This window comes from Heterodontus francisci, chromosome 27, assembly GCF_036365525.1.
Source record: "Heterodontus francisci isolate sHetFra1 chromosome 27, sHetFra1.hap1, whole genome shotgun sequence".
Taxonomy (NCBI): Eukaryota; Metazoa; Chordata; class Chondrichthyes; order Heterodontiformes; family Heterodontidae; genus Heterodontus; species Heterodontus francisci.
Window position 1 is genome coordinate 29,993,267 of NC_090397.1, and position 27,850 is coordinate 30,021,116.

A 27,850-nucleotide genomic window follows, 5' to 3' on the forward strand; every position below is an offset into this window, starting at 1 on the left:
ACACCACGCCACTATTTAAGAAAGATGAGAGGCAAACTAAGGAATTACAGGCCAGTTTTGCATAACATCTGTTGTCAGGAAATTACTCGAGTCTATAATTTAGAATGGAGCGACATAACACCTTGAAAATTTTCAGCTGATCAGAGACAGCCAGCGGGGATTTGTAAAGGATAGGTCATACCAAACAAACCTGACTGAATTTTTTGAGCAGGTGACTAAAGCAATGGACAGTGGAATGTCTATGGATGTCATTAATATTGACTTCCAGAAGGCACTCAAAAAAGCCCCTCATAACAGACGGTTAGCCCTAAAATTGAAGTTCATGGAATTGAAGGCAAATTATTGACCAGATTAAGAGATTGGCTGAGTAGCGGGAGACAGAGAGTAAGGATAATGGGCAGGCACTCTAATTAGCAGGATATGACTATCCCACAGGGATCTGTGTTGGGGTCTCAACAATTCACTGTATCCTGTCATTTAAGTCATTAATAAATAGAGAGCCACATATTCAAATTTGCCAATGACACAAAGATAGGCAGCAGTGTACATACAAGCATAAAATGACAGAGATATTAATAGATTGTAAATGGGCAAAACTATGGCAAATACTTTTCAATATAGGCGAGTGTGAGGTCATCCACTTTGGACTTAAAAAGGATAGACCAGAGTACTTTTTAAATGGTGAAAAGTTAGAAGCAGTGGCGGTCCAAAGAGACTTGAGGGTCTGTGTAGATAGATTAAAATGTAATAGGTAGAGAAAATAATCAAAAAGGCGAATAGAATGCTGGCTTTATATCTAGAGGAATAGAATACAAGGGGGTAGATGTTATACTACAGCTATACAAAACCCAGGTTAGACTACACCTGGAGTACATATATTGACCTTGGAGGCAGAATAGCGTAGATTCACTAGAATGATACATGGACTCCAAGAGTTAGATTGCAAGGAGAGATTACACAACTAGGGGTGTACTTCTTGTAATTTAAAAGGTTAAGGGGTGGTGTGATCGAAGTTTTCCTATGTTCCTAACCGAGCCCAACTGACACCTACCACATTCTAACAAAACTAGCTTGATACTATGAATAGTATCATTAAATAAGAATGCAATCCAAATGTGTGATCAAGTAACAGTTTTAAGTAATTCAATATCACTGACATATTAGCTACTGTAAAAGGTAAAAAAAACCCTTCCTTCTTGAGCCCTATTCTCTTGATGAACCTTTGTAACCTAATCAAAAGGAGTACTCCAGTTTTGAGCCACACACGAGTTAACTAACTGCACCAAAACTACTTCGGTATGTAAAACTAAATGCAGCAGAATCATCTTTCAGTAGTTATGAAGTAGTAAAATTAAGGTCATTGATCAAATTCACCTCAATCTGTCCATCTGCTACATCTAAGTTTGCACCCTGCAAAGCAGAATTTTAGTTTGCTGCTACAAACCAGCTATCGCCAGTGGGCTTAATTTCCACTTCAGAACCTTATTCCTTTTACTGGCCTAAGTTTACTGAACAGCTCTTATTTTAACACTATGTTCTGATTAGTACTGGGCTCAAAGTTCAGTTTTATTTAGCATTTGTCTAAAGCCAGGAAGTCTGGAACGAGTGATTGGGGGCACATCATGCACAAGAGACAGATGTTAGGCCTTCTGCACTACCTGTTTCACTAGACCACAGCGTTATCTTATAAAACCAATATGGTCACAACGTATTTTTATTCCGCAGTCGAGTTGGGAACAATTGCCAGCGTTGATTGGCTGCTCACTCCATCCAGCCTGCACACCAGATCCTTTGCATTGCTCCCAGATATTAGAATTCACAACTCTCAAGCTTTTTGAAGCCACACATCATGCTACAAAATCTCATATTAATACAATGTTATTTACCTCCCAAATTCAACTTGATGCCTCGCTTCCATCTACCACGTGGTGGTAATTTGGTATTACAATTATGCTGCTCGTCTTCAGTGAGCACAACACTTCAGGAAGGAAGAAATCCACATGGTTTCTTCCCTGAATGACAGGGCCCTCCTATGGTTTGTGGACAGTAAATGAATTGAGCACTTTTCTACTTTGATGGGAGTGTCAGCATTACATATTCTCAGCTCAGGTACTGCATAGCCTAGATTGGTTTATAATTTGGTGCAAGGTAGAAGCTGTTATGATCTGGGTTTTAAATAACCGTCTATTGTAACATTTTTAATAGTCCCTTTAAACTAGCACTTTATGTGCAAGAATAGTGCAATAATCCACTGACAAAAATCCATGATACGTTGCTTGTTCAACATGTATTTGCCAGTGTCCTGTCTAATTTATCTAACTAATTCGTGCCAATTGAATTACATCTCATTAGCATTCTTGATGTTTCCTATTTTAACATAATAAATATACCCTCTGAAATATACGCCAAAATCAATCTTTTAATTAAACCAATTTTCATATTACAATTAGGTATTCATTCAAGCTAACAAATGTATTTCCAAGTTTCTATTATAATGATGTTGGAACTCCAGGAGAAGGTAAATGAGGTAAGACCCATGACCTAAGAGTGCAGCTCACCCTTTCTCAAGCCATATAATGCAATTGGTTGAGAGCTAGGACTATTTTGAAGAGGACCAATAAAGTAATAGTGGGTCACCCAGTGACCCCAGGACAAAAACAATACTGAAAATGGATCAATGATCTAGGATTCCTGAGGTTTCCAAACATTCACAATTCCAATCCAGAAGAAAGTTTGTATAAAATAATGTTATATATTCGAACAATCCCAAGGGGCTAGGTTGTGAGAAGATGGAATTGTGTTTCTTTCCAACCTTGGGGAAACAAAAGGGGAAACTGCATATATAGGCAAAACAGAGGAGGGCAAAGTGTCTAAATAGCAAGGACGTGTAGCAGAGAGAAGCAGAAGGTGATGGGCTGTTGCAGTTGCTTACTTATATGATTGTTACTGATTATTAAATATATTCTGCTCTAGCTTGGAAGGTAAGGGTAACAGTCAGGCTCCTTTTCCTGCAACTAATCACCTTCTTAACCGTGTCTCTCCCACCTTCACCTCGAAAACTATACAATAACCTCATGCAGGACACCAAGACTAAGCCCATTGTACCTCTGCTGCATTCTCCCCTTCCTCTTGCTTCCAGCACTCCGCCAGCCTATTTCACCACCCACTGTAGCCCTGAGCCTCGATTTCTCTGCCCCCCAGCTCCCCATCTGCCAACTTCAAGCTCATCTAGTCCATGCAGCCTTCCCACTCTAGGTCTGATGACTAAACTTCCTTTCCTCAACCTCAGCTAACTGGCAATCAATGGTCCTCTCGTCTTCAAAACTACTATCTTTGTTTTGAAACATGTTGATTAAATGCATTTGCTAGTTCCATTCTCCAGAATCTGGACCACCACCTTCTTACCTCCTTCAAAAAAAACCTGAATCATTTAAACCTCGTAAACTATCATCCAATGTTTTCTATAACTTCATTAAAACCCCATAAGCCCCATCTGCCGCACTGAATTGACCCTAACCAAAGTTACAACTGGCATTCTCTAGGTGACCATGTCCATGGTGCATTATTCCTCCTTATCCTCTCTGCAGCCTTCTACACAGTTGGCCATGCCATCCTCCTCCAGCAGGCTCTCTTCTGTTGTCCACTTTCACAGTACTGATCTCACATGGTCCCATTCCCACCTACCTAAACACAGCTACAGTGTCTCCAGGTATGGTTTCTCTTCCCACCCCAACACTGTCACCTTACCTTCAGAGTGTCTCTTCTTCATCATTTATATGCTGCCCCTCAGCAACATTATTTGCAGATCTTGGGTCAGTTTCCATATGTACATCAATGACGCCTACTTTTCCACCTTTTGTTGCATTGCTTGACTGTCCTGTGCTATCAAATTGCTCATCTAATATCCAGTCTTGAAAGAATCTTCACTTTCTGCAGCTCAACATTGGCAGACTGAAGCCATCGCATTCAGTCTCTCACCAACTGTGCTGCCTTGCCACTGACTTCATCCCTCTCCCCAACTACTACCCAAGACAAATATACTGTTCTCAACATTGGTGCCCTGTTCAACCTAACAGTGAGTTTCAGGCCCCATATCTTCCCACCATTAAGACTTCTTACTTCCAACTCAGCATTATTGCCCACCTCTGCCCCTACTTCAGCCCCTCTCCACTGAAACTCACCATATTCAGACCAATTATGCTAATACTCTCCTTGCTAGCCACCCTTCCTCCACCATTCATAAACTCCAGTATGTTCCACTCATTCATCAGCCTCCCATTTGCCAAGCTGCAAAGTGTCTTGGGATTTTTAAGTTTAAGGTGCTATATAAATGGGAGTTGCTCTTGTTGCTGTTGCATATACATCAACGTATTTAGAGTTTTGTCTGGAAGACATTGAAGATGATTTTAACCAATATTTACACAGGGCACTGGGCTTTGCAATGTAAAAAAAGCATAAATTTTTGAAAGATGCATAGAATATTCGATACTTGAAAGGTATACTAAACACCAACTTCAGTTTACCAAGGACTGCAGCGGTTCAAAAATGCAGCTCACCACCACCTTCTCAAGGGCAATTAATGATGGGCAATAAATGCTGGCCTAGCCAGCGAAGCCGACATCCCACGAATGAATGAAAAAAAAAGTTAAAGCTTTACATCAAACAGAAAACTATACTCCACTTTCAACTGTCACCAAATAAACACATGGCATTATATGTATTAGTATTGTTCTTCCACAAATACACGATCTGAGCACATTAAATGGTCTTGATCTTTTTTAATGGCATTTGTATTCAACAGAATTCATAACACACATTTAGAAGCCCAAGAATTTATTTTCTAGATTAAAAGAACACCTTGATAATTTTCAACTTTTTTTCCATTAAATCATTTCTGTCTCCTGCATCCATAGTAACCCAAAAACCTAATTTAGCTTGTGAATGCTGGCAATGGTATTAAAATTTTAAAAAGGATTTAATGGAGAAAATGAAAGTGATTCAAATAACAATCAATTATTCACACACTTATTATTTGTAGACCACCCAGCCATACACGTATAGGTCTTTTTTTAAAACTGGAAGTACGATATTTAGCACTTCCTGAATTTTCACTGGTCATTTTAGGTCTGACCTATCGTGAAAATGTTTTCTTAAAAGAAAAGGATGATGGCACAAGAGCTGAACAACTGTGTGTTAAGCCATCTGGCACTATTACCATTCATGACCTGTAGCCAGTCTGTTCAGCATCAATTGGAATAAATGGGATATCAAGGTCTGATGTTACAGATGCTGACATGTTGAAATCAAATTTGTTTTAATTCCATTGACTAAGTAACTAGATTAACCTCAAATTGCCCAGCTGTAAAATAAAGCATTTTTAGGAAATGGTACATATGCATGAAATTGCAATCATTTAACAGTTTCCAAGAAAATGAATCTACCAGTTACCTGAGGTACTTCATACTTTATGTAATTATTCCGCAGTATTTCATACCATAATTTGTCGGGTAAAGGTGGTAAAGAAATATTTCCAAAGTGAAAATAATGCAAACTAAAAATTTACAATCTGTTTAGAGTTGAAATCTACTATCTGCTTACATTAAAAGCAGCCAAAACTATGTGACACTCTGTTACTTCCTCACAAAAAGTATAGGCGGGAATGCAGCTGCAATTTCAGCAATCTCATCCTTCCCCATTAGTTTCTATCAGCCTAGTTTGGAGCAGAAATTCCATTTACCAAAAACAAGGTCACTTGCATCACAGGGGTTAATGCTGGGGGTTGGGAGCTCTCAAGACAGGTGACCTGGGTATCTATTGGCAGGTCAAAGCAAGATAAGGTGCCTTTAGCTGATGGAGGCAGAATTGAAACAGACCTTGGAATCCAAGCCTGGGCTGTGACCTGGATCTTCAAAGATTTTTAATAAGTAAGATTTTTTTGGTTTCCTTCTGAAGAGGAATAATGAGGAACATGCTGCATTTTCTTAAGCAAGGCCCCTAGAGCCAAATCCCCAGATCAGCCAGCTCCACTGGAATTACCAGCCAACCAACAACAACCAACCATTTGTTTATCATTAAAATCTACAATGCAGCTTGGATAGATAAAAAGACTTCAGTAGATGTAGGATATAGGGATTTCAAAAGGTGGGTAATAAGATTCTTAGAGGCATTCTAGAAAATTACAGACATATAGGGCAGGATTTTCCATAGGCTTCAGGACCTCAACATTAGGACCAAACGGGGGTCCTGAGCCCAAACTTGCCAGAAGCCAGACCAGCAGTGCTACTTTCCCCAGAGGTGGCCTCCTAGTTGGCTGCTTCCACACTTGCCATCCAATTAAGGACAGCGGGTGGGCTCCCGAGTCTGGAGGCAAATAGGAGGCCATCCGGCACTGAAGGATCAACAGCCCCACCGTCAGAATTGGGCGCTGCTTAAGTATACCAGGAGGCGCAAGAGCTTCTCCATTCCCTGTCACTGTCCACAAATGGGGGTATATAAGAAGGGCCAAAAGGGTTAGCGCCATCAGATGGAAGTAGGGGGGAGGGGAGCCCCCCACAGTAACAAGCACTGCCACGATTGTGGTCCTTCCATAACATGGCGCCCTCCCATTGAATGGAGCCTCCCCCAGACTGCCACAAGGAGACTGCTTTCATTAAGCTGGTGGCCTCCGTACATTGCGGAAGGCCGCTCCCCCGCAGGCAAAATGCCAGCAACCTCACAAAATCTCCCCTAATTGGGGCTTAACTATGTCAATGACTACCCACTTACATGATGCCCATCCGGGTCCCTGCCCACCCCTGGGAAAGCTCCCCAGTAGTGGGAATGTGTCAGAGAGCCATCCCAATGGGGCTCCCCCCTATTTTCCCAGACCCTTCTCAACTGCACCTCCAAGCCCGCCACTGTGGGGCCGAGGAAATTTTGCCAATACGTACAGCATGGATAGAAAGGTGTTAGGGTGAACTCATCTTGCACAATCTGGAAGAGGGTCTACTCCAGGACTTAGTGCTGGGCCAACTTTTGTTCGATGTATATGGAAATAATTTGGAATTCAGAACAAGGAACAAAAGTCTCAAAATTTGCTGAGCACACAAAAATAGGAGGTTTGGCAATGAGCAGGACTGTTAATGAACACAGGTAGTTACAGACAGTTGGCAGAATGGGCAGACAGGTGGCAGATGCTACTTAATGTGATAATTGTGAGGTAATAAATTTTGGGAGAAAAAAAAAGAGTGGAGAGGAACTAAAGGGTGTTGTGATTAGAGAGAATGATGATATAATTCCTTGAAAGTACGAGTGCAAGGACAGAAAGCCATCAAAAAAGGCACAACAGAATGCTGGATTTTATAAACAAGAACATATAAGTTAGGTCACTGTTAGAGTACTCTGCGGTTTTGGGCATCCAAAAAATGTTCAAGCCACAGACACATTCAGTTTAGCTTCACTTAGATGCCGTAGCTTAAATACACATGCATTTATTCCTCATTTCAGTATTTCTGAATTTAACGCAGTTTTTTAAATTGCTGTTTATGCGAGAACGTTGGTTTTCTGCCATAACTGAGCAGACCTAGATGGATAAGAGAAATTGTAGAATCAACAAATCACTGGAGTACTGATCGCTAATCCCCACTTTACTCCTCTCTAGCAGCATTCAGCACCCATCCATCACCAGCCTTCCAAATGCCCTACCCTACTCCCACTTCCCACCATTGCTCTTGCCAGCAAGGTGAGCAGGTGCTGCAACAAGTGATCAATCAGATCTGCTGGCTCACTGCTCCTGCTCACCCAGATTTCCTCAGATCTACCACCAACACAAGAAAGCCAGGCAGAAACTTTGCTTCAACACAAACCACAGGGCTGTCGGCTACAGAGGTGATTGCTGAAATCAGTAAGCGTTCACTTCCAGTAATCTGGTCATCAAGGTCCATGCATTGATGTCTGTGGGCATGCTGAATTTAAGTCAACACAGACTGTACCTATTTAAATGCACTCCTGTGTCAGTGATTCACTAAAATATCACAAAATTGACAAGAAAAGGTCAGTCATAAATTGTTTATTGGATCAAGTTACTCTTTAAATGATGAATTCCAACAGTATCTTTGAAACTCAATTGCTATATGCTATTTGCATCCTATCCAGAAATACAGATGGTTCTTGACAGAGAGAAAGAAACAAAGTTAAAAACTAAAAGCCAACAAAAGCTTAGTGTGAACACATAAAATAGGTTAAGAAAGCTGCAACAGTGAACTGCGTGTATAATATACAAATTCGCATGGTTACAGCTCCAATTTATTTATGAGCAAAGCCACAAGAGATTGACTAGTACAGAATATATTCACGCACATACACTAGTGGATCTCCTGTGATATTCCTCATGGTAAGTCGGAAGCTATTCTGATGCAATGAGGTGTGGAATAATTTAATAGGCTGAGACTATGGCTGGGGACTATAAGGATGGGAACACTACAGTGGAGCTAGGGCCTGGGTGTAATGTAGATAGAGACCTGCCACTGCTAGTTGATAGTTATTGAGGCCTTCATAACTACAGAAGATCAAATTAGGAGTTTCCAGATCTGCTTGCAACTGATAGCAGAAATGAATTTGCTGATGTATGCTGAAATAAAAATGACAAGCTGCTGTTTTGTCAATGCCTATTTACAGATTTTGGGCCTCTGCCTATTCTGAAAAGGGCAATTTGCATTATACAGAGCTCTGCCTTTCTGTTCTCTCATTGCTGCATTAAGTCTGTTGTCATCAATCACTTTCTCACAAGGGATAGCTGCTGTTCAGCTCCTTGGCTAAAGAAAGGAGCAGTGTAATTTTGATCTATTTGGCCATACTACTCTTCTTTGCAAAAGGGATCTTACTTGTAATGGCTAATTCTTCAAGCAATCATAAATAGGGAATAAAGTCTTCTTTACAAGATAATTATAAACACTCAACAAGTAATTTCTGGCTCTTCTGTTTGCTTTCCTGCTGAATAACAATTCTCCCGAAACTGCTTTTGTAATCCACACAGACTTCAAGAGCCATCTTCATTTCATGAGCACTGTATGATGACATTATTCACATGCATATTGTACTCAGGACAGTTTAGTGAATCACACATATTGATCTACCAACAATGAGGAAATGTTAGGAGCAACATTTATGATCAATAAGGACTACAAACCTATTTAAATATTTCATACATGCCAATGTCAGACAAGATTACAGCTCAAACAGCCCTTGTGTCAATAAGTCTCATGACATATGAAGACAGGAGGTTAGACGAAAAGTGCATCGAGACACAGAAGTATAATTTCAGCTGTAAGCATACTTAACCTTCTATCACTTTTGTTGTAAAGGAGATAAAAACTACAATATAAAATAGTGCAGTTTGTAGTCATAGTGGATTTATAAATTATTGAAGGGGGAAGTAATTGATGAAGGTGCAAAATTTATATCAACATTGGGGTACAGGGGCAAGTGCATCAAAACATTTTGATTTTTGAAACGGCAGTGATTTTTCCAGCATTTTGAAATCTACTATAATTCCGTACTTCAAGCCAATAATCATTTATTCTAATATGATTACATATATTTCAAATTGGAAAATAAAATGTAGCGACTTGAACACAACTTTACACAATGTTAATTTGTGAACTAAAACTATTTACAACACACAAAAGCAATAATCTCAACCAGCAGCACATTCTATATTCACAAGAAAAAAAATTGACTCACTACTTCATCTGTTCCAGACCTGGACAGACTCTAACACAGGCCAGAAGTAAACAAAACTCACACAAGAATAAAGTACTGCAAATACTGGAAATCTGAAATAAAAGCAGTTCTGACAAAGGGTCACCGACCTGAAATGTTAACTCTGGCAGGAATTTTACGCCCCACGTCCCCCACCCCCTGCAGGAGCGGGGTTGTAAAATCGAGTGGGAGGTGAGGGGGTGCCGTTCCTGACGCATTCCCGCCCCACTGCAATTTTACAAGGGACAGCAGCAGGGAGAAACTGCTCACCTGCCCCAGTCCAATCGAGGCCAATTAACTGCCACTTAAGAGCCTCCTCCCGCCATCGCTAATATTTTACCTGTGGCCTGTGGGCACCCGAGGTCCCCCAGGAGGCCGCCCAGTAAAACCTGGTAGCCTCCTTGCGGGCTGGGGGACGCCCTCCTGATCAGACACCCTGTGCCCCACACAGACCCCCACACAGCACAATAGTCCCCACTACACAACATTCCCCCGCGCCCCCCCCACCCCTTGCCTTGCCAGGGCCTGGCCAATTGTCCACAGCAAGGGCCCAGAAACTTATCGTGTTTCTGGGTCCGGTGTCCCTCTTGCTGCTGTGGCTGGGTGCAGTCCCAGCAGTGGCCACCGCTCCTAGTAGCGCTGCTGGGACTGAGAGCTGCCGGCCCACTGATTGGCTGGCAGCTCTTGGAGGCGGGAGTTCCTGCCTCAGTGGGTGGAAATCCCGACAAGGCCAATTAAGGGCCTGGGCCACATTAAATCCTGGTGTGGCTCCCAGGCCGGGCAGAGATGGGCTCGCCCCTGACTTTTTAGGCAGTGGGCAGGGCCTCCTGCCCAATGTAAAATTCGGCCACTGTTTCTCTTTCTACAGATGATCCCTGACCAGCGAAGTATTCCCAGCATTAAAATTATACACAAATATCAACATGCATTCTCCTCTTCCTCACTTAGATCCTTATGAACCTGCTAAAAATTTCAAACATTTTCTGTTTCGATAACCTTAAAATACATGAGGACAGAAATTACTGTTGGTGATAAGAGCAAACAAATGCTTTATGTGTTCCTATTGCACTCTGCTATTTTAACAGTCATTAACCTATTCAAAGCAGGTTAACGTGTCCCGCAAAAAAGACAGAAGAATGCCATACGCACATGTCAAGCCCTCAGCCACTCTTGCTTATGACTAATCACTTCTGCTTCACTTTTGACCATAGTACCAACAATAAAAAACAAAAATGATTACATACTGCAATCATGAGAAAGCTGAAGTGTATGAAGAACGATTTATCACAGAAATGAGCAGTTGAATTTGATGCTCTGAAGTAGAGCTGACTGCTTTCAGTCTGGGGTTTGTAATCCATTACTCTTTTATCACCTCTTCATTGTCCCCATAGATGCTGGTCATGCCAATGGACAGTCGTCTTGGTTACTGCATGGTGAGAAAGGGACCACCATCAGACAGAGAGTTCAGAAATAAAATCAGTTTTTAAACCTAAAGATATCCAGCTGCTAACACTTACAAAAAATCCATCAATCCTCAGCACATCACTATAATACATTGTAGTACAATCCTAAATAAAAGAATCTTCTTGAAATGTTTTAATTAAGTGTAATTTGTCACAACTTCAAACTGACTCCTTATTTAATCTTCATATCATGGCAATCCTGCAAGTGCAGTGGCAGAAATGCTGAAATACAGCCACTTATACATATACACGCCAGAGCTCATTTTATTCATCTCCAAAAAGGGCTGAATTTAGCATTCCTGTTGCAGGTCCCAGCAGGTGTCCTTGCCGCCTGTGACATGTGCGGCCAGCTGACCACAATTATATGGCGGGCAGCCACTTTACATAATGAAGGTATGGGCCCATTGTATTGCATGACAGGGGCAGGCTCCGAGGCGCTGATTGTGATGCGCCCAAAATACAGCCCACCAAACTCTTGAACACAATACAATGCCCATCCATGCTGAGTGACTCCTATACTATGCCCACCATACGCTCTCACCCAAGACCAAACCCACCAATGCAGAGTGCACAGCACTGCATGCCGACAACGGTCTCCGCTTCTCCCTCTTCCCCGATTCATTGCTCCCCATGGCTGCCTTCCCATTGCGGCACCGAGTCCTCACCTTGGCGCCACCACCTTTCAAAGGCCGGGGATCCGAAGACATGTGAGGACCGCCCATCGTCCACTTAATTCCTAGAACCCCACTGAATCATGATCAATTGCTTGCAAATGTATTTAAACTATTTGTTCTTCAATTTAAATTGTACATCCATCACATTGGGGTGGCAACGCCACCTTGGAGCTTTCCAGCTGCTGACTAAACCCAGAACTGTGTCATGTGTTGTGTGGCACTACCACTTTGCTAAATGGGCTAGATTTCGAACAGATCTAGCAATGCCAAACTGGGCATCCATGAGGCGCTGTGGGCCAGCAGCAGCAGCAGAATTGTACTCAATCACAATCTGTAAACTCATGGCCCCGCATATCCCCCACTCTACCATTACCATCAAGCCAGGAGACCATGCCTGGCTCAAAGAAGAGTGCAGGAGGGTATGCCAGGAGCAGCACCAGGCATACCTCAAAATGGAGGTGTCAACCTGGTGAAGCTACAACACAGGACTATCTGGGTGCCGAACTGTGTAAGCAGCATGCGATAGACAGAGCTAAGCGACGCCATAACCAATGGATCAGATCTAAGCTCTGCAGTCCTGCCACATCCAGCCGTGAATGGTGGTGGACAATTAAACAACTAACTGGAGGAGGTCATTCCACAAATATCCCCATCCTTAATGATGGCGGAGCCCAGCACATCAGTGCAAAAGATAAGACTGAAGCATTTGCAATAATCTTCAGCCAGAAGTGCCGAGTTGATGATCCATCTCAATCTTCTCCTAAAGTCCCCAGCATCACAGATGCCAGACTTCAGCCAATTCGATTCACTCCACATGATATCAAGAAACGACTAAAGGCACTGGATACTGCAAAGGCTATGGGCCCTGACAATATTCCGGCAATAGGACTGAAGACCTGTGCTCCAGAACTTGCTGCGCCACTAGCCAAGCTGTTCCAGTACAGCTACAACACTGGCATCTACCCTGCAATGTGGAAAATTGCCCAGGTATGTCCTGTACACAAAAAGCAGGACAATTCCAACCTGGCCAATTACCGCCCCATCAGCCTACTCTCAATCAGTAAAGTGATGGAATGTGTCATCAACAGTGCCATCAAGTGGCACTTGCTTAGCCATAATTTGCTCAGTGACGCTCAGTTTGGGTTCCACCAGGGCCACTCAGTTCCTGACCTCATTACAAACATGGACAAAAGAGCTGAACTCAAGAGATGAGGTGAGAGTGACTGCCCTTGACATCAAGACAACATTTGACCAGGTATGGCATCAAGGAGCCCTAGCAAAACTGGAGTCAATGGGAATCAGGGGGAAAACTCTCCTCTGGTTGGAGTCATACCTAGTGCAAAGGAAGTTGGTTGTGGTTGTTGGAGGTCAATCATCTGAGCTCCAGGACATCACTGCAGGAGTTCCTCAGGGTAGTGTCTTGGGCCCAACTATCTTCAGCTGCTTCATCAATGACCTTCCTTCAATCATAAGGTCAGAAGTGGGGATGTTCGCTGATGACCGCACAATATTCAGCACCATTCGCAACTCCTCAGATACTGAAGCAGTCAGTGTAGAAATGCAGCAAGACCTGGACAATACCAGGCTTGGACTGATAAGTGGCAAGTAACATTTGTGCCACACAAGTGCCAGGCAATGACCATCTCCAACAAGAAAGAATCTTACCATTTCCCCTTGACCTTCAATGACATTACTATCGCTGAGTCCCCCACTATCAACATCTTAGGGGCTACCATTGACCAGAAACTGAACTGGAGTAACCATATAAATATCGTGGCTACAAGAGCAGGCCAGAGACTAGGAATCCTGAGGAGAGTAACTCACCTCCTGACTCCCCAAAGCCTGTCCACCAACTACAAGGCACAAGTCAGGAGTGTAATGGAATAGTCTCCACTTGCCTGGATGGGTGCAGGTTCAACAACACTCAAGAAGCTCGACACCATCCAGGACAAAGCAGACCGCTTGATTGGTACCCCATCCACAAACATTCACTCCCTCCACCACCGACACACAGTGGCAGCAGTGTGTACCATCTACAAGACGCACTGCAGCAATGCACCAAGGCTCCTTCGACAGCACCTTCCAAACCCGCGACCTCTACCACCTAGAAGGACAAGGGCAGCAAATACATGGGAACACCACCACCTGCAAGCTCCCCTCCAAGTCACACACCATCCTGACTTGGAACGTTATCGCCGTTCCTTCACTGTCGCTGGGTCAAAATCCTGGAACTCCCTTCCTAACAGCACTGTGGGTGTACCTGCCCCACATGGACTGCAACGGTTCAAGAAGGCAGCTTACCACCATGTTCTCAAGGGCAATTAGGAATGGGCAATAAATGCTGGCCTGGCCAGCGTCGCCCACATCCCATTAATGCATTAAAAAAAAATGATGTTAGATTTCCAGGCAGACGCATCTGACGCTGTTCTCTAGCCCCTCATGTTTCCATTCCCATTCCAAATGGCCTCACTAAATTCAGCCCCTTGAAGATAAGCTTTCACATAAGGCAACAGCCAGACATGCCTCGGAATGTATGGTAGAGGAAAATAAAAATGTTTTTAAGCTGCATTTTAGCAGCTAATTTGTTCACACCTAAAAAGCACCATCAACTCATCTTAAAGCTTTTTTTGCATTTCCATCTTTTTTACCTTGCTTTATTGACTATATTTCAGAAATGCTTCATTGGTTGTGAAGCATGTTGACAAGTCCTGAACTCATAAAAGATGCTACATAAATGCAAATTGGTCTTTCTTTCAAAACCATGCCCAATCAACTCATCTTAAAATGTCTTAAATTGATGCATAATGAGCTGTTTTCAGTTTGCTAATTAATTTGTGACAACCTGTCTTTGTTGCCTTAGTAACCGAGAAGAGCACCTGCATTGGACCAATCAGGATCCACAGAGAAATGTAAGTAAAGTTTGATTTATTTGTTCTGATAGGTTTCAGTCTTGCCCTCCAACTGATCTGACTGGTTCCCACAACCTTCAGACCTACTCCCCAGGGTTTGTTTTGACAAGCTTCAGTTGCACCTTTTAATTGATCTGATTGGTACTAACGACCTCCAAGCGCAGTGAAAGAAGTTGACCAGTCTAACCTGAATTGAAATGGGGATGGCCAGGTTAAAACACTCATGATCAACATGTGTAATATGTGTAATAGGGCAGCACAGTGGCGCAGTGGTTAGCACCACAGCCTCACAGCTCCAGCGACCCGGGTTCAATTCTGGGTACTGCCTGCGTGGAGTTTGCAAGTTCTCCCTGTGTCTACGTGGGTTTCCTCCGGGTGCTCCGGCTTCCTCCCACATGCCAAAAGACTTGCAGGTTGATAGGTAAATTGGCCATTATAAATTGCCCCTAGTATAGGTAGGTGGTAGGGAAAATATAGGGACAGGTGGAGATGTGGTAGGAATATGGAATTGGTGTAGGATTAGTATAAATGGGTGGTTGATGGTCGGCATAGACTCGGTGGGCCGAAGGGCCTGTTTCAGTGCTGTATCTCTAAACATAAACTAAACATATGGAGCAATGTTCAGTATTCCTCCATGACAGTGACCAACTGGCGATCTCTTCATACGTCAGCCTAGATAACGAGTGAGAAAAGGATATTCAACTGCACAACACGTCACAGGTGAACTCTTCAAAAATGAAAGTGTAAACAAACTTGCACATATATAGAAAATAAGTGGTGAGTCACTTTCTGCAGAATACTCAATCTCTGAACTGCTCTGTAGCCACATTATTTATGTGGCTGGTCCAGAAACTTAACTGCTTTAACTAGACCAACTACATAAATAATGTGGTAAAGAGGTCAGAGACTCGGTATCCTGCAGAAAGTGACTCATCTCCTCACTCCCCAAATCCTTCCCACCATCTACAAGGCCCAAGCCAGGAGTGTGATGGAATACTCTCCACTTGCCTGGATGAGTGCAACACCAACAATACTAAAGAAGTTTAACACCATCCAGAACAAAGCAGCCCACTTGATCGGCACCCCATCCAACACCTTAAAAATTCATTCCCTCCATCATCGGTGCACCATGGCTGCAATGTGTACCATCTACAAGGCTTCCTCAAGGCTTCTTCGACAACACCTTCCAAACCCATGACCTCTACCACCTAGAAGGATAAGGGAAGCAGATGCATGGAAACATGACCACTACCTCCAAGTCCCCTTCCAAGTCACACAATATCCTGACTTGGAAATATACTGTCATTCCTTCATCATCGCTGGGACAAAATCCTGGAAGTCACTACCTAGCAGTACTGTGGAAGCACCTTCACCACATGAACTGCAGCAGTTCAAGGTTGCTCACAACTATCTTCTCATGGGCAATTACGGATGGGCAATAAATGCTGACCTTGCCAGCGAAGTCCACATCCCATGAATGAATTTTAAAAAGCAACTTTCACAACCTCAGGACATCACGATGCACTTCACAGCCCAAGTACTTTTTGAAGTAAAGTCGCTATTACAATGTATGGAATCATGACATCTTGCCAATTTGTGCTCTGCAAGATTTCACAAACAGCAATGAAATATTCTCCTTTATTGATGATGAAGGATAAAATTGGCCATACCAAAAGAACTCCTGACCTCTTTGAACAGTTCTGTGAGATCGGAATATGCCTCAGTTCAATGCCTCATCTAAAAGATAGTGCCTCCCCCATTACTGAAGAGTCTGCCTTTATTATGTGCACAAGTCTCTGGAATGGGACTTGATCCCACTGACTCAGATCAGAGTGCTACCACTGAGCCAAAGCTGTCATTAAGACCCAGAACACCCCTCAAGGCTACCTTCGGCCAGCTACGAGGAAGTATAAGGTACCATCTAAAAGTTAAAAAAAATTTGATCTGTGGAGCATGTTTCGCCATACTAGTGAAAACACCTGATACAAAATGTTGTGCTCTGCACAAAGAAACAGAGATGAACAGCCATATAAATTGAACTGTCTCCCAGAGTTAAGCGTAAAGCACATAACCTACAGTCTAGCCAAAGCTATACATCATTGGTTAGCTCTCACCCTATGACAGCCGTCTTCATCACTTAGATGCTTTTGTAAAATTAATCTCATTCCTAAGCGTGAACAAATCATAAATGTAGCCGACTCCAACAGTGAATGACTTGCAAGCCCACTAAGATCTTTTCAATAATTATATTTAATATTTAAGCACTGCAATGTTCTTGCTGTTAAATATTGCTATTAATAGCATGCAACTAACATCTGAAAATGGTAACTACTGTGGATGAACTGAAACCACAAACTGAACATTAGCATAATTCGAAGATTTCTCAAAACTAATTCCTAAGCATGACTTAAAGCCCTCTAAAAGGTTACTTTTCTTTGTAAATTGGAAACAATTTTATTCTTAAGCATAAATACATAGGCCCCGAAGTAAAGCATGGCTACCCAACCTGAACCCGACCACACCCGATGTCATGTCGGGTTAGGGTCGGGCTGGTCGTGGACAGCGCTGCGTTGCTCCGAGAAGTAATCTTCAAATGAGCATTCAGGACGTCAAGGTGGGAAACGTGCAGTCCGGACTCAGCACTCTGCAGTAAAGCCTAGCTACCTGACCAAACCCGACTACATGCATCAGGTTCGGGTCAGGCATTTTAAAAAATTAAAGGACTTGGGCCCGGTTCGGGTTGGCTGTTGTCGGGTCGGGCCTGGGTCGGGTTTTAATTTTATACCCGAACCAGGCTTTATCCCGAAGTTTCTGGGTTCAGGGAGAGTGTTAAGAATATTTACACACTGGAGGCCAGGAATTTCAGGCAGTGGGTCTTCATGTCAAGGAGCCATGTTGGCAAGGGTACCCGGGCTACCTCAAGCAGTTCTGCCTGTTCCATCTTTACAACGCTTCAGGGTAATTCACACCTACATCACTGAAGACCAGCCAATCCTTAATTCTCGTAAAAATCAGGCATAAAAATGCTTTCATTATATAAAAATCTGCTAGAGATAAATTATTCTATTTCTAAACCATTTCTAACTAACTATTAACATTTTCACTTCTGTATAATTAAATTTTGCTGTGATTTTACAGGGGAGTTCTGCCTGTATCCTGGCCAACATTTTATCCTTCAACCAACACCTAAAATAGATGATCTGGTAATTTATTTCATTGCTGTTTGTGGGACCTTGCTGTGTGAAAATTGGCTACTATTCTTCCTACATTACAACAGGCAACTACATTTCAAAATGACTTCATTGGCTCTGAAGTGCTTCGGGACGTCCTGAGGTCGTGGAAACTGCTAGATCAATGCAAATTCTTCCTTTCTTATTTCAGTATGTTTCCTGTTTTTTTAATTTTGATACTCAACACATTTGTCAACAAGTTTACTTCACAAATCTATTCAATATATTGACATAAACAGCTGGTCTTCTCCTGGTTATCCTACAGATCACAAGTTGCGTCAGTTTTGAAAAATTAGCCACAAATAGTACGCAAAAGGGAAACATTAGTAGTTGGTTTCACACAGGCACTGATTCATGAACTGTCCAGTATAACCTTGCAGTGGGGTCCATTGGAAATCATTTGCTTATTCTAACTGTTACATTCCTTCCCCCTCTGCAACACCTTCAGATGGTGCATCCCAGTTGGCATTTAATTAAAAGAATACCCATGGCAAAGAGGCAACAGGTGAGGGCACGAATAACAAACTACCAATAGTTCAAAATGGAGTGACCCTTCAACACTCCCAGTTTAACTTAATCTGCTCCATCTTTAGAATTTCCATATATTAAACCTGATTAGGGCAAGTAGGTCTGAGCACTATTCAGGCTACAAAGACAGAATACTGAAAGAAAGGCAAGTTCCAATAAAAAGATTTAAAGCCTGACATTTATGTTAGGGCTGTATTCATTTTGTAGGACATTCAACTGCAGTCAACAAAAAAGGGTTGACTTTATAGTAAATTAATTCTAAATGGCACCAGCTGAGTATTCACACCACCGCATTATCCTTTTACACAAGCCCAGATACCACCAAAGTAAATATTTGACCTAAATATTAGAATAAAAAGAATTTTGTAAAATACACTGCGATGCTGAGAATGTCGTGTAATCGTCAGTAATATGTTCACTTATCGAATAGGAAGACATTCCATAGGCCTAAGATTACATCAGACCTTGTATCTCCACTGTGAATCTTCCAAGGTAGGCATTGACTGTTTCTTCTTGTACCATAAGGTAATTTTTATTAACATAGTTGGTAAGTGCAAATGATAAGGGGGAATTTTAACTTCCTTCACCCAGCTGCAACTGGGTGGAGCAGGGGTTAAAACAAAGTGATGAACTTTTGGCTCCTTTTCCCTGACATACAGCTATTTTAAACACGGGCAGCTGAGCTGTTCGTCTGACTCCAGCAGAAGCCTCATGAATTTATGCAAAACGGGGTCCAATCACTTATGATCTAAAACCATTTAAACTGTCACCCTGGACACTACACTCAGTAGAAACTGCCAGACACCCACAGAACACACCAAACAGTAAGTTCAGCTGTATTTTTCTGGCACCAGGAGTAGCCTCACAAAATAATCTGGGCTGCTACCAACCCGGGTTCCCTGCCCCTTTGCTCAGAGAAAGGTCCTGAAACCCACCCCCTATCAACGACTTACCCTGCTGCCTGCCATCGTCTGATATTGTCCCGGAGTAAACACAGAAAGCTGCCTCTGCATTTTTACAGTAGCATTTGGTACTTATGTTAAAAACTTTATCTTTTGGTCAGCTAGATGTCCAATACACATGGAAGTATGTCACCCATAGCTGTTGTGGTATTTACACAAAATATAATGTTGAATATTAAGAACAACTTGCAATTAAATTGTCACTCAAAGGAAGTTGTATAAACGTTGTGCAAATGCTATAATGTACTCTAGTTTTAGCATCAGAACCCTTGAAAGTTACATAACACTACAGTATTGAAAACATACGCCACATCCTTTGCTACTGTAAGGTTCATTACTCTTTCATATAGGTCACATCAACTACCGTGTTCAATTATAGCTCTGCCATCTGATCTACAATAAAAGTAAAATAAAAGAAAACTGAGTATATAATATGTTCTTTATTTTGGACTTCTGACTTCATTCTATTGGTGCGCCCTGTAATTGGAACTGCTTCATCGAATTACAGTCTTGGAAGTCACTGGCAAAAATGTATTATATACGTACTAATGGTCTCCTGCATAACCTTCGAAATCTGTCTACTTTCCTTTGTTCTTATGCTGTGTTTCATTTCAGTTGATAGAAATTTACACAGTTGTAACTCCATGCCAATAATACTACATACAAGTCGCTTGTGTATTATTGACAGTCCAAAATGAAATTTGTTTGCTTCTCAAAGAACGGAAGTACAGCAAAAGACATAAATACATCATTTACTAGTATTAAACAGAGAAAGAATGGTTTGAATTTATTCTGATGCATTTACCCTGGAGCAATCTACCTATTGACCTCCCAAAGAAATGGAAATGAAATGAAATTGTGTTCTAAAATTACTATGTTATAACAATTGGAATTTGGGAGCAATGAATGATAGAATGTCTGACCTTATTCCTGTCTGGTAGCTCACCTCAAAATATATATTGTTGCCTATAGACATGATGTGTTGCAGGGGTAAATTTATACATAGAAAAAAAAAATCTATAAAATGCTCATTTATTCTGAAATATTAAGAACGACAGAGAAAACATTTAATCAGGTATTTTAATATCCGTAGTGGAAAGATTATTTACAATTTTTAACATTGTAAAGTGCTATATTGATGGATCATCCACAAAATGAAGCAGTTTGGCTATGAAAGTTACTTTTTAAACTTGGAAATTACAGTTTATTTTAGAATAGCATAACCATTTTAGTGCATGGAATCTTGCTTTGCAAAATTATGTATTGTTTACAAACAATTAAATGTATGCCATAAATCTTGAATTTTAATATACTCCCATGCATAACATGCACAGCCCAGGAGGGACCTGGATGCTTGGGAAACTGTAGTATTCATGTGTACTATGTTCCTACCTAACCTTTTGAACTTGTAACTGTGAAAATATTCAACTATTTGACCTTGCAATACTAAAGTGTAACAGATGAATTTAAGTTAATGGAATATGCTAAAATGTTCAGCAAGGGAGCTGTTGGACACAAATTCCATGTCAATTAAGCCAACATACAACTTTGGCAAGATTCAAAAAACTGTGGACTATGGCTCAATGAGTTTTCATCAGCACGACATAACTCAGAGCTAAAGCTCAGGCTATGTCTAAAAATATGTTCATTTCCTTTCAGAAGGAAAACATTTTTGAAGCAACAATACTTGTTTACCAGATAGTACACTTAAATTACTCTGAAGCTTCTTTCCTCCCAACATACCCAGATCCAACAATTTGTATTTTGCAGCACAATGAACACAATTTTGATCTTTCCTCCACTGATTAGAGGTCACTTGCATTCAAATTTCTGAGGGCCAACCATGCTGAAAGAATCCTAATGTATCGATTACAAGGCCCTGACACCAGATTGAATCAGCGTTCTGTAGCGGTTACGTCTGGTACTCTACATAACACAAAGCTTTTGAATTTACCAGAATTCACTCAGATGCCAACAAAAATCTTCTCTCAAGATCCAGAGAAACATTGGGCCGGATGTTATTTCATTGGCTGGGGGTCCCAGCAATGGGCTGGAAAGCAGGGGCCAACCGCACTTCAGCCCTTTATTGGACCCCAGGCCGAATTCAATGGCAGGCAAGCAATTAACTTTAAGGGACCAACTCCTGCCTCAAGAGCTGCCATCCAATCAACGGGCCAGCAGCTCAGCAGTCCCAACTGCGTGACCAGGAGCAGTGGCCACTACTGAGACATGAAGTCCAAAGCACAGCCATAGAGGCACCAGAAGACAGGTAAGGTTGGGCTCTCCAGAGCCACTCAGACAGGCCCTGGTAGTATGTGTTGGGGGCTGGGGGTGGAATGGGTGTCTGACAGCTGGGGTGGCCCTTGAACTCAGTTTGGAGGGGGTGCTGCTGTCTTTGGGGCACAGGGTGCCCAATCAGGATGGCCCCCTTCTCCCATCCCGTGCCCACAGGGAGGCATCTCCACGTGGCAGCGAGCCCCTCCAATGCTGTCTAAATGCCAGCGGAGGCAGCCCTTAAATGGACCACTTTAGTGGTTCAATTGGCCTCCCAGCAGACGTCCCTTCCGCGGACAAAATGGCGTGGGGGCAGGACAACTTTAGGCATGCTGCCCAATGCTCCCCGAGGCTATTTTATCCACCCTCCCCACCTCCCAGCCTGTCACCATAGGTCCCTTAAAATTTTGCTCCTAAAGTTCACCTTACAATGATTCTCAGGGGAAGCAACTGGATGCATCAGTGAACAAAGCAATGAAGGCCACATGATTGAAGTGAAATGTAGTTGAACAACTAATGAAGCACACACCTTCAATGCTGGAATACACAAGCTCTGGAGGGAACTACCCAAAGGACAAATGATGCACAGACAGCTTAAAGAAAAAATACTGCAAATCAATCTGGCATAGCAGTGAAGATGATGTTTTTTAGGGAGGGAAACGAGACTTGGCTTGACCAGGTCACAGATAATAATGGTTTCAACAATTTCTGTGTAGATACTGAGCACAATTTAGACAATGCTGACTTGCATGTTCTGTTCAATGATGCAGAATTGGAGTTCTAAATTTTACCACAACTTTTCCATCTGTTGTAGTTCTTGGTTTAATTATCGTGCTGCACTTCAAGCAGTATGATAAAAGTTTGTTTCATCATTCCTGAGTCTCTTGTAAATGATTTCCGTTTTAGTATTTGCATACAATATGCAACACTCACTTTTGCACAAATACAACCCCATCAAGCCAAGTCTTCTTTCCCTCCCTTCGAACATCATCTTCACTGCAATGCCAGATTGATTTGCAGTATTTTTTCTTGAAGCTGTCTGTGCATCATTTGTCCTTTGGGCAGTTCCTACCAGAGTGTGTGTGTTCTGGCAGTGAATGTGTGTGCTTCATTTGTCATTCAACTAAATTTCACTTCAATCATGTGGCCTTCATTGCTCTGTACATTGATACATCCAGCTGCTGGAACATGGGGTTGCAGGATGTGGGCAAAAATGTGTGCTGTATTCAAAGATTTGTAACAAGTGAATAAGGTTTTTTTTTCAACATGCAGGTTGTCCTGTTAATATTGCACTTTGCAAGAAATGGCAGATTACCATACAGATGCAATCATGCACACAATTTACAGCCACAATAGAGGAGAGCAAAGATATCAGCAGCAAGTCTTAAACAGAATAGGGTTCTGACAATAGGTTTTAAAGTACTAAGATAGACCTTTTATGAATGTCAAACAAATAGTGCAAATGCTGGAAATCTGTTCAGCACCCTTAATTTGATTTTAATTCACTACAAAATGAGAGAATGTGCCAGACTTGTCTTTTCATTCAGTGAATGCTGTGATTGACAAAAACAATTATGCTTTCAGTCAAGTAGAAGCAATTTTAAATTCTGCTTGTGCAATGTTGGCAGCTACTATAATGCAGCTGGTACAGCAATCCTGAAACAAGTATATTGTGGACATGTACTTTTCCTTTAGTTGGTATACTATGCAAATGAGAAATATCATCAATACAAATTGTGCAGCAATGCTACTTTATAGGCTTTGATTGAAGCTAGAGACGTGGCTATTTTATGCTACCATTGTGTAATTGTAGAATGCAACAATCAAACACTCAGTAAGAGCCCCTTAAGGTCTTTTCCAACTGCTGTGAGATTGAAAGGCCAAGCTAAGTTGCTGGCCATTTTATTTGTATTGAAATATAGCTGCCTTTTCACTTCTTGGGGAGACTGTTGTATCATTTGTTCCTCTAAACTGGAGTTCCTAGTGGTCCACATTGACCATCGATCCTCTCTCCATTCTCCACAGTGAGTTTCTAGTTTTGAATATGACGTCTACGTTGACAAGCAAAGAGGAAAATCCACTGTCATAAATTTCATATCTCCCAAAATGAAATGAGGAGGAAAACAAATTTAACAAAGTCATCTGTTCAACTATATCCCTAATTTCAAATCCATCCAATTAAATATTGGGTTGACTGAGACCATTGTCTTCGGTTCCTGCCACAAACTCCATTCCCTCGCACCGACTCTATCTCTTTCCCTGACAACTGTCGAAGGCTGAACCAGACTGTTCATAACCTTGGTGACATATTTGACCGAGATGAGCTTCCAACCACATATCTGCACCATCTCTAAGACAGCCTACTTCCACCTCCATAAAATTGACTGGCTCCGCCCTGCCTCAGCCCATCCACTGCTGAAACCTCCATTCATGCCTTGGTTACCTCTAGACATGACTATTCCAATGGACTCCTAGCCGACCTCCCATCATTCATCCTCTATAAACTTAAGCTCATCTAATACTCTGCTGCCAGTATTCTAACACTGTTCGCTCTTTACCCCAGTGTTCGCAGACTAACACTGGCTCCCACTTAAGCGACGCCTTGATTTTAAAATTCTCATCCTTACTTCCAAATTTCTCCATGGCCTCACCCCTCCATATGTCTAATCTCCTCCAGCCCTATAACCCCCCTGACATATCTGCACTCCTCCAACTCTGGTCTCTTACAGATTCCCAACTTTAATCACTCCACCTTTGAATGGTACACCTTCAGCTGCCGAGGCCCTACGCTCTGGAATTCGCTTCTGAACCCTCTCTACCCCTCTAGCATCCTTTAAGAGGCTCCTTAAAACTGACCTTTCTGATCAAGCTTTTGGTCATCTGTCCTAATATTCCCCATGTGGCTCAGTGTCAAATTTTGTTTGATAATGCTCCTCTGAAGTAAAGGCCTGCTCGGGGATAAAATTGAAACCCAACCCAGACCCAACCACAGCCAACCGACCCGACCCGCTCCAGCGTCCTTCAATTTTTTTTCGCGCCTGACCCGACCCAACGCGAATATCGTTCATCCGTTCCGGCAGCAGGCTATTCCTGCAGATGGAATTGTGGGGAATCATGGGTGAGCCTGATCCCGCGAGTTCCTGGAGGCAGCACTGTCCAGCCCAACCTGATCCCGAATGCTGGACTCAGAATATAGACCCAACCCGAAGCGAACCCAACGCATGTAGTCGGGTTCGGATCAGGTAGCCAGACTTTACTGTGAAGAGCTTTGGAATGTTTTACTACATTAAAGGCACTATACGAATACACATTGTTATGATAGGAAATGAGCAGCAGGATCATTATAGGGTGCTCTAGTTCTTCAGCAGCTCAACAGCACCACTGAAACAACTGAAAATATATCACCCAGCATCTCTGCCATTGAAGATAACCATAAGACGATGAAAGATTGCAGATAACATATCCTGATTTTCTTTTGCAAAATCAGTCCTTTGTTATGACCGAGGCGGGAGGAGTGCACTGTTTATTCTAGTTCCACTTCTCCACAGGTCACAACATGTATTAAAAATTTTTCTCACTTACCGATATGGTCAATCATGGACTCTATTTTTACCCCAGAATAAAACACACCAACCAGGTTTCTTTAATAAAGAACAAAATTATCAGTTTATTATAAAACAAGTCTTAACCAGTAATCAAGTAAAGCATAAACACACAGATTGAAATATTAAAGTTCCCTTTTTACATTAGCCCCTCACACTCATACACATCAGTTAACCAGAAAAATAAAGGGATTCTTGCTTTTAGAGCTCTAGTACATACAAAAAAACCCACTTGGGCTGAATACTTGTTCATTCTTGAAGGAACAGTAGATGAGATATGTTGTATTCCAAAAGTGGCATACAGTCTCGCCTCCAAGTACATGTAGACAGGTCACTGGGATCTTTTAGAAAAGTTCTTTTCAGGCCACAATGAGAATTAATTGAGCAGGCTTTTCTCCAAAGACAGAAGATGAGATGAGTTGACAGAGTGGACTTCTCAGGGTCTTTTAGAGAGGTGCTGGAAGGTCGAGCTGGGCTGTGGTCTTCTCTCTTTCCTTGGGAATTCTCTCTCCTTGGAAGTTCTCGCCCTTTTTATACAGTTCAACCCCAACTCAAAATAATTCAAAAGTGAAACTGACAACAGGAGGTCAACCTTTTGACCTTCATCAGTCTTGACCTTTCACTTCTTGGTAAACAGTTTCTCCAGGTGTCCAAAGTTCTCTGTTGTTTATTGAGCTGGAAGTCAGGTGGTTTCCTGGAAAGGCTGGTTTTCCTCACAAGACCTCTCAGTGCCCCTTTCAAAAAACATTTTCAGGGACTGTTTTTCAAAGTCAAGTGGCCTTTACATGACCCCCTTTGAAAACCCCAAAGTTTAACATTTCTTGAATCTTTCAAAGACGAATCCTCAAAAAATAAATTTCACAAAGCATAGGGACACTTTTGTAATACGTTAGATTGCTGACAAATCTTCCTATTGTCTACTTCAAATATGGTCAATGCTATACAGATGATGATTTTACCAAGCACAAGCCAAATTAAAAACAAGTTTTGCTCTTCAGCAGGATGGGATCAAAAAGTAGTAGTACGCATCTGTCAAAATTAATTACTGCATCCATTCTTTCTTATGACTAGAACAGTGCTGAACATGTTTTTGCAGTCATGCGGAGGAAGAACATATGGTCAATGACTTGTTAAATGCCACTCTTGTATTCAAAGGAAACATGAGTTATATTGGCTGGCATAAAATGAAAGCAACATTAGAGTAAATAGAGAGAAAGATAAAATTCTAAAAGATTAAACATTGAAACTCAAGTTAAAATATTAAATATTATCTGGAAATATTAATCAAAGAAGATAACTATCCTAGTTTTATAGTGCATCCAATATCCTTGAAGTCAATGTGGCAGAGATAATTTTCCTGCCTGCTCTATGGCAATGCCCTTTGTATGGCAAAGTTGTGTAGGGCAAAGCAAGCTACAATAAGCTGAGACTTGGTTCAGACTATACAGTAGCACACTGCCTGTTTTGTCCAGGAATCTGAATCACTGCTTGAAAATGCTGACACTTATTCTTTGGCCTCCTTATCTCGAGAGACAATGGGTAAGCGCCTGGAGGTGGTCAGTGGTGTGTGGAGCAGCGCCTGGAGTGGCTATAAAGGCCAATTCTAGAGTGACAGGCTCTTCCACAGGTGCTGCAGAAAAATTTGTTTGTCGGGGCTGTTACACAGCTGGCTCTCCCCTTGTGCCTCTGTCTTTATTCCTACCAACTGCTAAGTCTCTTTCTAGCTTGAAAATGCTGACACTATCTCAACTAATACCCTGGCGAAAGCATGCATCACTCTGTACCTCTCCTTAGTTCTTATACTTGCATTTTGCAATGATGTTGTCAGTTGTGGTAAAGGTGCACCTTCTTAGTCTTTCATACTACGTAGGATGAAGGAATCATTAGAGCTGCCAGAACAACAGGCGTGATCAGTTCCTACAGTCTCAAACCAACTCCTAACTCATGTAGTAATCCTTTCTGCTCATGAATGGAATAGCATTGGGGGGGGGGGGGGGGGGGGGGTGGGTGGTGTCTGGCCACAAGTGATTACCTTGCACTTTGGGGAATTCACACAATCTTTTCTGTAACTCTTTTCCAAAAAGAAACTGACATATTCACTGCTCCTCGGAAGCAATCCAGTACCATGATACAAGCATACAATTAAGGTCAGGAGATATGATAAAGATGCCCTGCAGTTGCATGGAATGAATTTACCACATCCAAAGGTGCCTTTGGACATGCCTAGATAGGATAGCCAGCCACCATCAGGATGTGTCTTAATAAAGTCTGGAAAGTGCCAACTCTCTTGCCTTCTCTGACCCTGCGCCTCTAAAACTTGCAGATAGACATATATGCTCAGAGCTCTCCTCAATCAGCAAATTGTTTATAGATAATGAGTCGTCAAGAAAGTTGAAATAAAGTTCCAAAAATTTTCACTACTTTCCTTTAATCAAAGGCTAGAGATACAGCAGTTTGCAAACAGATACAT

At 42.0% G+C, this 27,850-nt stretch overlaps 1 protein-coding gene across 15 annotated transcripts in view; it reads right to left on the reverse strand.

Moving 5' to 3' along the window:
- Positions 1-27,850, reverse strand: part of anks1b (ankyrin repeat and sterile alpha motif domain containing 1B) — an 831,451-nt gene that overhangs the window by 661,352 nt on the left and 142,249 nt on the right. The window contains exon 1 of one of the 15 annotated variants that reach the window (XM_068059066.1): positions 5,449-5,477. The exons of the other annotated variants lie outside the window; for them this stretch is intronic. Coding sequence (XP_067915167.1) covers positions 5,449-5,462 — 14 coding nt within the window. The 5' untranslated portion in view covers positions 5,463-5,477. Of the gene's footprint in view, positions 1-5,448; positions 5,478-27,850 lie in introns of those variants that run through there. 15 annotated transcript variants of the gene reach the window in all.